This window comes from Euleptes europaea, chromosome 11 (genome assembly GCF_029931775.1).
Source record: "Euleptes europaea isolate rEulEur1 chromosome 11, rEulEur1.hap1, whole genome shotgun sequence".
Classification (NCBI taxonomy): Eukaryota; Metazoa; Chordata; class Lepidosauria; order Squamata; family Sphaerodactylidae; genus Euleptes; species Euleptes europaea.
The window spans coordinates 38134227-38146837 of record NC_079322.1 but is presented as its reverse complement, the minus strand read 5'-3'; the positions used below and the strand labels follow the sequence as shown (position 1 = coordinate 38146837).

Here is a 12611-nt window from a genome sequence, read left to right as displayed (position 1 = left end):
GCTCTCCACGGTAGATGTCTTTCACATCACCCACTGCATGGCCCTTTTTAACTGGAGATACCAGGGATTGAACCTGGGACCCTTCCATTGAGCCACAGCCCCTCCAAAAGTACAGATGCCCCAGTCACCTTCTCATGTGCCTCTGATAGGTATCTAGAGAGTTAGGTAGGATTCTTCATGGGTACAAATTTGGCCTTTGGGCCTTCAGTTGTGTATCACTAATATATATTTGAGTGTCCAGATCTTGTTCTATGTTTGAATGACCCCACCATATTTCTCCTGTACTGCTGGCATCAACCAATTACATTATAAACATAGAAATACCACAAAGCATAAACATTGCTAGTATGATTATGTCATAACTAGCCATATTAACAGTTACTCCATTAATGCAGCTGGTGTTAATTCTCATATTGGAAATCTGCCATACATGGAACACAAAGATATGAGCTTAAATTTGCTAGTTCAACAGCCCAATCTTTTCCCTTAAAGCAAATGTCAATTTAAACCACAGCCACATCACAAAAAAATAAACAAATCTTTACAAGTCATTGCAAGTATACTTCATTAGTAATTGCACAAAAATGTTCAATAAATATCAGCACTTTCAAAAGCTAATTATGAATTCTTTAAAATGGGAGATAAATTAAAGTGTCTGCCAATATGCACTAAAACATAGCCTGTCTGGCCCCCAGTTTGTCTGCTCTTTGAATGTAATCACTGATTCAGATAGATTTTATCAGCCTTATGGAACTTCAAAGCTCTCCAAAGAAAAAAATGTGATTTGCTGAAACCTTCCCCCCAAATATGCAGAATGTCCTCATATGCTATCTGTCTCCACTGCAGTGGGTTGAAATCTCATATCCAGGTGGAAGATTATTTTCAAACTCCACCCGCAAGTTTGGAGCCCTGCCAACTAAGTTATAAGCAGACACATTTATCTTTGTCGCTTATTAGCAAGAGGAGAGCTGTCATGGTAGTGTAATAGCACCTTTGTACCTTTTACTCAAACAGTGATGTGGGTAGTGTGCTTTTTCTTAAAATTACACTATGAAGAATTATATGAACACAGTGGCAATTTCTGTTATACTTAAGAAGGCAAATTTCCCTCCACCACATAATTTACAGAACTCAGATTCAATAAAACATTACAGGATGGTCCATTACTGTTATCAATTTTGAATAATCCATCTTCATTCTTCATTTTACTGGAAAATAAGCAGTGTGCCAATGAAAGTGGGGAAAAGAAGGGGGGAAACACGAAAGCCTAGCTGGGTGATATATGTAAATCTGTGATATGCCCTTTAAACTACTGAATATACATTGCAGGACCCTGATTTGTACATAACTGAAAGCAGTTCAGAATCGAGTAAATCACCTCCCACACCACACATACACTTTTTTCAAGATAAGTTTCTGAGCTATTCCTTGAGACTTCGAAGTCTATATGGATGAAGAACAGAACAAGAATTACTTGGGAGCAAATCTGCATGTCTATGTAACTCAGCAGGCTGGGATACTTAATTTTGAGTATATCCACTGGTCAGATGGGCTCCAGTTTAACCAGCAACTCCTCTAGTTTAGTCAACTTCAATTTCTTGGCTCAACAGAAAAAGGGGCTGAAAGCTTGCTATATGTATGTGTACCCTAGGCTCCTTTCAAACAGCCTTTGTAATAGGGTTGACAACCTCCAGATGGTGGCTGGAGAATTCCCGCTACTACAACAGATCTCCAGGTGACAGAGATCAGTTCCCCCAGAGAAAATGGCCACTTTGGCAATTGGACTCTATGGCATTGAAGTCTAGTAAATACTATCCTATTAAGCCTCTATTAAAAGGACAGGACATTTTTCTTTAGTTCTTCTGGCAACCCTAAATATAAGAGGCAAATATGTTTAGTAATAATCTTAGTACCTATGGTACCTACATATCTAAATCATGCTAGGAGTTAGATATATTTATGAACAAAATTAATACCCCAAACTTAGTTTTACATTTACAGCCACCAACTATTATCAGTTTCTTTTTGCCTCCGTATGATGCAGATGCATCACAAATAAAATAAAACCTACCTCAATATAAAATCTCCAGCATTGCAAACTTACATTAGTTGCTTAAAGCACTGGACTGCTTATTCAAATATTAAATACTACATGAAGAACCCATTCCTGAAGGAGGGCGCTAAGCTCCTTAGGAGCCAGTATGACCCTGCACCGGTGTAGGTGCCACCAATGCAGCCCCGCCACCAATGCAGCCACACCAGTAGGGCTTTCTCAGAAGGGAAAGTCCACGCCAGCATGGGAAGGGTGTTCCCGGGAGCCGTCTTTAGACAGCTTCCACTACCCTTTCGCCCCGGGAACACCCCCTTGAGTGGTGGCGGAGCTGCGCTACCTTTTTCAGTGGCACAGCCCCATTGTAGGCAATGGGCGATTTCCCCCCCCCCCCCCGTTTTTTAGGCTTTTTTATTTTTGAACATCTTTTTATTTTTAGCCTCCTCGTTGGCCGGGAAGTCTCTGAGGATTGGGTTGCCCATGTACTTTTTAGGTAAAATGGGGTCATTACACAGATAGGTTGGAGCAGAAAGGTGTACTACTACTAGAACTCTTACTCTGTTTATTAGTACAGAGTCTGTTTGCAGTCACTAACTCCGGGAAGTTTCTAGAACACTAGAAAACACATGTACCAAAACCATGGTCTGCTGCACTGGGAACAGTTTATGTAGTTATCTCAGAAAATATTGCCAATTCCTGGTTTTTTTTTTGGCAAGGAAGTGACAGCCTAAACTAGGGGTGGGGAACGTCAGGCCCGGGGGGCCATATAAGGCCCGCGAAATCATTTGGTCTGGCCCTTTATGGGTCCTGGCAGATCTCTAGCTCAGAAGGATGCTGCCCTGCCTGAATCTCTTGGTCCCAGCTGGGGACCGCAGAGCTCAAAAGCGAGTTGCTCTATGTGGCAGACACTCGGAGCCGCCTCCGGTCGTGCCTCTTGGCTAAACGTTTGACCAATACAGCAGGCTAATTTTTAAGTTGATAATTTTGTGTGGCCCACGAACCATGTTATAAATATCTAAATGGCCCTTGGTGGAAAAAAGGTTCCCCACCCCTGGCCTAAACCAATAACTATATCAGTGACACAGCAGCAAACAAGAATGAGCAACTAAGATTCCACCACCACTGTGAAAATTCAATAGATAGCACTGACAGGGATTGCTCCTAGTTCACTGATAAAGAGTGCTATTTTAGCAGATATTGTAATGGCATTGATCAAATTTAGCCTTAATGGTCTTCAAATGTTATCAGAGCTCTGTGTAAGATTATTATTATTAGTTAAACAAGACTGTTTTTTTAACTGCATCTATCTATTTTTCCTGTGAAAGTTCTTGATTGTCCAAATCTCTCTATACAAATCCCCTAGGGAATCAGTAGAGGTATGGCATCACTACCTGACTGCTGTGGTTAAAAGCCTGAGAGCTGAACCTGAAATGGCTGAGAAACTGAACCTGAAGTCTAACAAGATGGAGGCAATGATGGCCTTGAATGACATCATGCTTCTCACTTTTAAGAGCTCTGGGGTTGTACTAGACCCAGCATTAGAACCAAGTTAATGCTTTCGTCCAACATAGCTTAGCCTGGAAAACGACCTCCTGCCTTGACTGGATTCATGCTACAATCACATTGAGACTAGACTATTATAATGCACTTTTTATAGGTCTACCCTTGATATCAACTCAGAAACTCCAGTTAGTGCAGAATACTGCAACTCTGTAATTATAAGGAATTAGGTGCAGCACACATATTGTACCCATCCTGCAGTTACTCCATTGGATGCCCATTAGTTCTCAGATTCAATTCAAGTTACTATCACATACAAAAGCCTTCATGTCCTTGGACCCTCATATCTGCAGGACAGCCTCTCCTATGCCTCGCCATGACAACAGGGCCTTCTGAAGAGGGTCGTCTCCAGCTGCCTCCCTGCAAATGGACCAGATGAACAATTGCCCATACAAGTAGATTCTCTGTAGTGGTCCCCACCTATGGAATGGCCTGCCAGAGGAGGTCAGGAAGGCCAGATGAGTCTGGGTTTCTGCAAATTATTTTAAATGGAACTGTTTAGGAAGGCATTTTTATAAAGGCTGCTTTATAACAGGATGATTGATGAAGACATTTAAATGAAACAGAATCGCCGGCCATACTACTAATATGAAGCCTCTGTTGCTGTATGATTTATGTTGCTCTCACTGCATTATATTTCTGCTTATGTAACACCATTTCTTGCATAGTTTAACATTTAATGTTTAATACTTATGCCTTGTTTCAGAATTCTGCAATCCTAGTTCTATTACATTGTTCATTAGATCTTTCCTCATCTTATTGATTGCACAGACATGTATTTTGCAATCCGCCTTGAGTCTCAGTGAGAAAGGTGGATGATAAATAATATAAATTTTAAAACATAGTCTTGGTAACTTCCATCAGTGCTACATACAGAAACATTGTACAAATTCATCTTCTGAATGCTCAATTTAATTAAAGTTCAGCAGATGTAATATTACCAAAATTCTTCCGTTCAAAGGAAGAAGTTACAAAGCTGGAAATAATCCCAAAAGCGTTCAATGAATTATTGTTTCAAGGACCTATCAAAGAATTGTCCAAAGCTCAGTCTGATGGACCTGGCTGTTCTACCTGAACTAATAAAAATCAGACTCTGGCAAAATAAAGATATTCCAAAACATATACAAAATTGACTTTCCCATAATGTTGTAGGAATCTTTCCCAGCAATTAAGGGGGAGGGGAAAAGCAGGTATAAAGACTATTAACACTTTTAAAAATATTTTTTATATTTTGAAATGTAAACTACCTAGAGCATCTGCATGGAAAGGTGGTACGTAAACGGAGTAAATCAATAATATAGTGCTGGAAGGTGCTGGAAGCAGAATGAACAGTTAAACTAAACTGTACTTTTGGTATGATATGATCTCACACCAATATTGTTCTAGAAGTCACAAGGATGAGGGCTATGGTAATTACTCAGCTGTGCATTAGTAAATAAATGTGCAATCAACCTATAGCATGGAATGATTACAGCATAGGTTAGCTGTGCATTAACAGACAGTTTATATATGAAGCTAATTTGTAGATTTTGTGGCCACGCTGATTTGTAGGTTTCTTAAGTAAGAAAGTCCCATTCACTCCCTGCATTGGGCAAGGGAATACACAGAGCCTCCAAACTATTTTTAAAGGAACAAAAAGGAGAAAAAATACTGGAATAAATTGTTGTACAGATATGCAGCCATCACATACAGGAAAAGTGAATTTACAAATTGACAAAAAGTCAGCCCTTAAAAGTAGCCCATCAAAACATTTTGATAACTTGGGTAATTTCCATATTCTAAAATATATATTAACTTGGCTGAGATACGTTTAATTTAGCTGATAATTTCTTTGCAAATTATGAATTAGTTCCTGGGAGTCTTAAATATACTTCTAATCCTTCCTAGATCTAATCTTTTAGATCTCATATGCTACTGTTATAGGGCTACAGATATGGATTAAAAAGACATATCTGAATATAATATATTTGAATATAACATGTAACGGTTTAAAAAAACAGATCATGTTCTATTTAGAGAACTAGATAATTTTGTAGGAAGTTTTCCAATTCTAATTTTTTTCCTGGAAAAACCCATATCAAGACTGGACTTTTTAATTACCTGATTTAAATCCTGGATAGGCATTTCTTCATTTGAAATGGCTTTGGTGTCTTTTTATAACATTTCTGTGATCTTCCACTTCTATTTTTTAAATTTAGGCAATTATAAAATATATGTATGGTGCTTAGATTCCATTCTGTTATGCAGCTTTGATGGCACCTTACTATATACATTTGAATAGTTTATCTTAAGGACTACTTTTCTTGTATGTGTTCAACTTTGCCAGGGAGGGAAAGTATCTGTGCTTCGGTGTAGTTCACTATTCCCTTTGTTTGGCTTGTCTAATGGTTACAAAAAATGGCAAAATATTATTGTAGTAAGACAGGGTAGTCTTGTTGATGTTTGCTAGATGTTTTCGATTCATGAATATTCCTACATTCGATGATACATCAGGGGAGTACGCAGGGATGCCCAGGGAAGAGGGAGAGGAGTCGAGCCACTCATCACCACTGAATTTAGGAACACTCCCCAAAATACCTGCAATATTTATGCAATCCAGGTCTAAATAGCACACACAAAAGTGTGCAGAACAGATCTTTATCAGTGTTGATGCACTGGAAGAGAATGCCACTGTCACATCACATACCTTGTTCCTTACTGGATTACATAATGCATCCTCCTCATTTTAAGTGCAAGACAAATTTCAAATCCCACTATTAGGGTTGCATGTCACAAACAGGAGAATTTACCTTTGGCAGTAACAATACTGATGCCATCTTCTCTTAACAGAACCCAAGAGCAGACTGGGCATCAGTATTGGACAGCCAATGTAAATTCTCCAGGTTGTGACCTGTGATTTTTCAAATGTAGTGGGCAACCTGGCTAACACTCATGATATCTGTGCAGCCTCCCTTACCAATTCAGTACAGGGTAAAATGAGCTGGTGGCACAGTACGTTACTTCTGAAGTGAGCTACTTCTGATTTAGAGCACAAATGTGAATGTGGTGACAGCTGTAATACTTTGAAAATGTTCCTCGTATACGCAAAGCAAAACAAACTGTTTACAGACAGATAGTACTTTAAAAACCTTAGTAAAATATTGTTCTTTTTAACTACCTGCTTCTCCAAGCAAGGATTAGTAGACCATAAAATTATATCAGGAGAAATACCTATGTGTGTTCAACATTACTTGGATTACTTTTAAGTAAATGGTTGGAACCACAGCCAAAATGACTACCGATTTTGTATCATGGGTTACTTATCCATCATGACAAGTCAATTTAAGTCAATGGGCTCATAAGGGTGTAACTCTGCACAGGATTGCACTGTTAACTGTCTAATTTAGTTCAAATAAAAATAATAATGAACAGGAGGGGATACGGGAAAATCAATCTTGCTGTTTAAAAGAAAAGGCTAACCTGAGTTCTGTTAAATGCCACACGTGCAAAAACTGCCTGCGAGATTCCTGCTCGTTTCAATTCATCACGCACCCACTGGTAGATTTCGGAAGACACCTCTGTGTTTGTCGAGACCTGCTGCTCCAACGGCTTGTTCATGGATCTGCTGACAGGAGGAGGATGGTTCAAGTACTGTTGGTTTAAGGACTGTTGGGCTAGAAGTCTGTTCACTGCATACTGCTGGTTCAGCAACTGGGCCATGACCAGCTGTTGATTCACCAACTGAGGACTGATGGGAGTAGATACAAGTCCAGGGTGCAGGTTTGGAAGTGGGGTCCGAACAGATGGTTGACTGCTATGGGAAAGCTGAACAGGGGATGGAGGCTGTTCAGCTGTGTTCCCTGGGACTGGTTGGTGACCAAAGTTGACGTGGTTGGCACCTTGTTGGGATAACTCAGAAAGGCTATCCATTTCAGCTACAGAGGAAAAATGAGAGATATTATTCACTTGGATGAAATAGTTTGCAGGTAAGTTTACAGTTTCTTAGTTAGTTGCCATGGACTCTTATTACCTTATTCTCTATTTTGTTGTAAGAGAGGTAGTAACAATACAACATTGCACAATGAAATATCCAACATACTTAAATGTTTTATACACAATTTCATTTCTGGAAAACTGCTTTTTGAAAATCCTTTCCTTCCAAAGTAGACTCTAATGCTGCACTTGACACCGACAACCTAAAAACCTTCAACTAATGATCACATCCTATGACCTAGAACACTGGACACGGACCTTTCTTACAGTGCCTTGAGTGAGAATCTATCTAAATGTTTCACTGTTTGTTTTGAAATACTGCCTGGTACTTTTATAAAGATTTTGAATGATTACAAGTATAGAATTTTGAAGTAGCAGAATTGTTATTATTGATAAAATATTAACTTTTGGCTGAATTCCCACTAGCTCAATTATTTAATGTTGTTTTGTTAGACAAAATAAAAGTAATTTTTCCCATTTACAAATGGTGTTTGGAAAAGTACATGACACATTATTATTAACAATACAGTCAGGGTTAATAAAACCCATGGCTACACAAAGAAATGCATCTTTTTAACAGCACAACTAATATGAGTAAAATTTTACAACAGTCTCTCAAGAGCTTTGGCAAACTCACCATGCACATCTGGTCTTGGGAATAAGTGGCAGAAGAAATTATTTAGAGTTCTGAACTTATGTGAAACGCTAACCACAACATCACTTGATTTCCTTGTCACAAGTTTCTTTAAATCCTGATCAAAATAAAGTTACGTTTTCTTCACCAGATCCCTTCCTTAAGGTGTTGAAACACAAGCTCAAAGTCTTTTCTGTATATTAAACTGTTGTTCAGGGCTTGTTCACATGTGCATTTTAGGGCTGGTTCACGCATGCATCCTAATCTTAGAATTAGGTCAGACATTTAAATAGATCCTCCTTTCTCAGTGAAATAAAAAGGAACATGTGAATAAATGCTTGTGAGAGTCAGGCTACAAAATAGTTACAGCATTGAGAGCTAGCAACCATTCTAGCTATCCCAAGGTTTGCAGCATTCTATGATCATGGCAATGGTTGCTAGGTGTAGTAGACTTGGCCACAAACTTTCATTATCACAGGATCCATTGTTCCATACTTAGGGAGGGATGGCTGAAAAAAGGTTTCAGAGAAGAGTATGATTTTACATCCATCCACCTGCAGATAAATGTATGTTGGGAGAAATTGCATCTGAAGGAAAATAAGACATTCAGAAAGCTCTGTATATAATTTCTGCAGGGCCTGCAAAACAGAGCTATTCCGCCAGGCTTATGGTTGAGGATAGCTATGGTATTCCATCAATGCTGGCCTCCCTACCTCCCACCGCATTTTAACATCTCTACTTAGTCCGATTACTAGGGGGGACTTAACTGCTTATAAGCCCTGCAAAGCAGACATACTACTAAGGAGCGCCATCTTATGCACATATATTTATTGCTGATTTTATCGATTGATGATGTCTATGGCGCTGGATTCTTTTATTATATGAATTGTGTTAATATGGTTTATGTAAATCTATTAAGCATTGTTTTGTTGTAGGCTGCTCTGAGCCCGGCTTGCCGGGGAGAGCGGGATATAATTAATAAATAAAATTTTATTTTATTTCACTCAATCAAGCCGTCACTTAATGTTGCAGACATCAAGTACGGAATGCATGTGTGAGCTCACCATAATTTTGCCACCATTTCCATTCCAAAAATATTTTGCCTGAGTAACAGAAAACTAAAGATGCCAAGGTACTCATATTTATAAGCATTATATTTTAAAAAGCCAAGCATCTGCAGTGTTTAAGCATTGATGTGTCTTCTTTTCTCCTCCCTTGATAGTTGTTAAAACTGTTAAAGAATCGAACTTTTTAAAAGAAGTACAGAGATTTCATCAGACTAAGACAGTGCTGCAGTTCCAAAATTTATACAAAGCTTAAAAGTTTGCTAAAACATAAGCATATAGTCACCAGTAGTTCAGTTCTTATCTTTTTGCTTACCCATCATATCTTTCGCCTTCTTGAAATGTTTATACCACCTCCCAAATTCCTGACATTTTGCTGCTGAGACATTTGCATAGTAAGTGCTGTTCACAATGGAAGAAATCATACTCTGAAAAGGAAGCGCGGGGGGTGGGGGGAGAGAAATCATCTGTATTACAGAATAGTTTAACAAAAGAAGTTTTTATATTATTTGATGGGTAATATTTTTAGTGTCAACACCACATTGAGTTTGTAGTTCTTTAGATCTTAAGCATTTCTGCTACTATATTTGACAGAAATATTAAGTATAGCATCCCTGGGGGGGAAAAATGATGCAATACCAGAGTTCTTGCTGCATGGGTTGGAATAGACACTTTATGAGCTGCTACACACACATCTAAAACGACATCTACTTCATGAGAAGTTGGGGCACTGACACTTCACAAGCTCACCTGCTGTCTGGTTAGGCCAACTGGGCTAACAGCAGCAGCCATGCAGCAGTTTGGCAGGGGGTGGCAAAGGAAGAGATTCTGTGCTTGCTGGCACTAGCCCCATCACTAGTCCATGCTGGCCACAATATATGGAGAGAGGAGAAATGCTCAGGTGCCCATTATCCTACCTCGTATTATTCTCCTTCATCTACAACAGAAACTGGGCACTAGCATAAATGAAAGATGTGAATATTAAATAATGGCTTCATTTCTCCCCAAAAAAATCATTGCGCTCCAAATCTATGGGTTTTTCCCCCCATCAAATCACAGCTTGACTTATAGTGACCCTGCAGAGTTTTCAAGGCAAGAGACATTCAGGCGTGGTTTGCCATTGCCTGCCTCCGGGTCATGACTGCTACGTTAACAAAAATATGTTCCTTAGTTAATATCTATTCAGTTAATATTCAGTTAATATCTGAATGCACATCACTCCTATCAGGGCCATTTCTCACTTTTGGTGGCCCCTGGGCAGAGAGTTCACAGGGGGCCCCGTCCCCCTCTGCCCCAGGACCTCCTCTCACACCCTTCTTTCCCACCCATCCTCAGGACTCCCACTTGCCTGTGTGTTCTTCCCCTGACTGCTTGTGAGCCCTCCCCACCTCCGCCAATATGCACAGCCACCTGCACTGCCTACAGCCTTTTCCCCAGCCACCCTAGCAGTGCAAGTATCCTGGAGCACGAGTGGTAGAGCGCTAGCAAGTGAGTGAAGAGAGGGGGACAGTAGTAGGCCCTGCCAGAAGTTCTGGGCACTTCCAGCTGCTCCACCTCAGGTTATGCTGATGCTGGCCTGTTGTTTTTGGTTTTCATAATTACAAAGACTCCTTCCTGGATAACATAAAAGGTGCCTTGCTGGATCAGACCAGTGGTGCAGAATCCTGTTTAACACAATGGTCAACCAGCTGCCCTGGAGGCCCAACAAATAAGAAATAGAGGCCTTCCCCCAATATTGCCTCTTAGCACTGGTATTCAGAGCTTTACTACCTCTGAATGTGGAAGTCTCTTTTAGTCATCATGGCAAGTAGTCGCTGATGGAACCATCCTCCATGAATTTAAAAAAGGTAAAGGTAAAGGTCCCCTGTGCAAGCACCGGGTCATTCCTGACCCATGGGGTGACGTCACATCCTGACGTTTCCAAGGCAGACTTTGTTTACGGGGTGGTTTGCCAGTGCCTTCCCCAGTCATCTTCCCTTTACCCCCAGCAAGCTGGGTACTCATTTTACCGACCTCGGAAGGATGGAAGGCTGAGTCAACCTTGAGCCGGCTACCTGAAACCAACTTCCGTTGGGATCAAACTCAGGTCGTGAGCAGAGCTTTGGACTGCAGTACTGCAGCTTAACACTCTGCGCCATGGGGCTCCATGAATTTACTCCTTTTTAAAAGCCATCTATTGTTGTGGCCATCTCTACGTCCAGTGTCCACAGTTTACATGTTGAGTAAAGAAGTACCTCTTGTTTGCCCAAAATCTATTGTCCATCAGCTTTCACTGGGTGACACCAAGCTTTTTAACAAGAATGAATTGTCAAGGAAATGCACATTCTGTGGGACTTTCAAGACTGTAAGATGACAGATGGCTACGAGGTTTTTTTATTGCTTTGAATGGTGAACTCTATGGCATTATATCCCACCGAGATCTTTCCCTCCCCAAACCCTGCCCTCCTCAAGCTCCACCCCAAATCATCAGGAATTTCCCAACCGGGAGCTGGCCACCCTAGCTTCAAGCTATGGGTTCCTTATTCATTTATTTTCTTCGTAATGTCTATAGCGATAAAGAGATTATAAATACACATGAAAGCAGAACTAGCATAAAATATAGCATGTTGCAATGTCAGAAATTAGTTCTTTTAGGAGCTGGTGACAGCTTTTGCCCTTTCAGAAAGAGAAAAACTTTTGACAAGTTTGACAATTCATTTAAAACTGAAGACAGATATCTCTGTGACTTCATGCCTACTTCCTGCAAGGTTACTTGAGTTTGTATGCATCTCTAAGATCCAAAAGTAACCCAATTTATACATGCACAGTACTTTTAGTTCTTTTTCTCAGAGCCTGATGAAGATACGATCTGAAATGGTGCCACCTTTGCAAAAGCCCCACTACTTTGGGATGATACCATCTGCCATAGCCTGAGTTTTCTTTTCCAGCCAAATGCATTATTTATAATATCTTCCATAACTATGTGACACTAAGGACTAAATTTCTTTTCTAAAGTTCATTTTCGGTTCATCTAGACAGCTTAAAAATATATCCCATACTTGGATTCCTATCCTCTAATGAAGTATGACATAAGGTGGTATGCAAGCAATTTTGTGACAAAGTAAATTCAGCCATCTAAGACAGCATTTATACTGTTTGCTTAGTAGGCCAGGTTTCTCTCTAGATGCGAGGAAGCCTTTCAGACCTTATCCATTCTTCATCAATCAATAGAACAGTTTTTAGGATGACATTTCTTGACTATGACCTATCTCATCGGGCAGGCCAGAAATGGTTTATAATTATGATTAAAAGTGCATTGTTGTTCTTTCTGGGAAACAACAAAAAACATTAA

At 39.9% G+C, this 12611-nt stretch overlaps 1 protein-coding gene across 7 annotated transcripts in view; it reads right to left on the bottom strand.

Annotated features, from left to right (window-relative positions):
- Nucleotides 1-12611, bottom strand: part of SATB1 (SATB homeobox 1) — a 124418-nt gene that overhangs the window by 45549 nt on the left and 66258 nt on the right. For 6 of the 7 annotated variants that reach the window (XM_056857263.1, XM_056857261.1, XM_056857264.1 and 3 more), the window contains exons 6-7: nucleotides 9597-9708; nucleotides 7070-7524 (exon numbers count right to left, since the gene is read on the bottom strand). In XM_056857263.1, coding sequence (XP_056713241.1) covers nucleotides 7070-7524; nucleotides 9597-9708 — 567 coding nt within the window. The remainder of the gene's footprint in view (nucleotides 1-7069; nucleotides 7525-9596; nucleotides 9709-12611) is intronic. The other variant, XM_056857265.1, reaches the window with a different exon arrangement.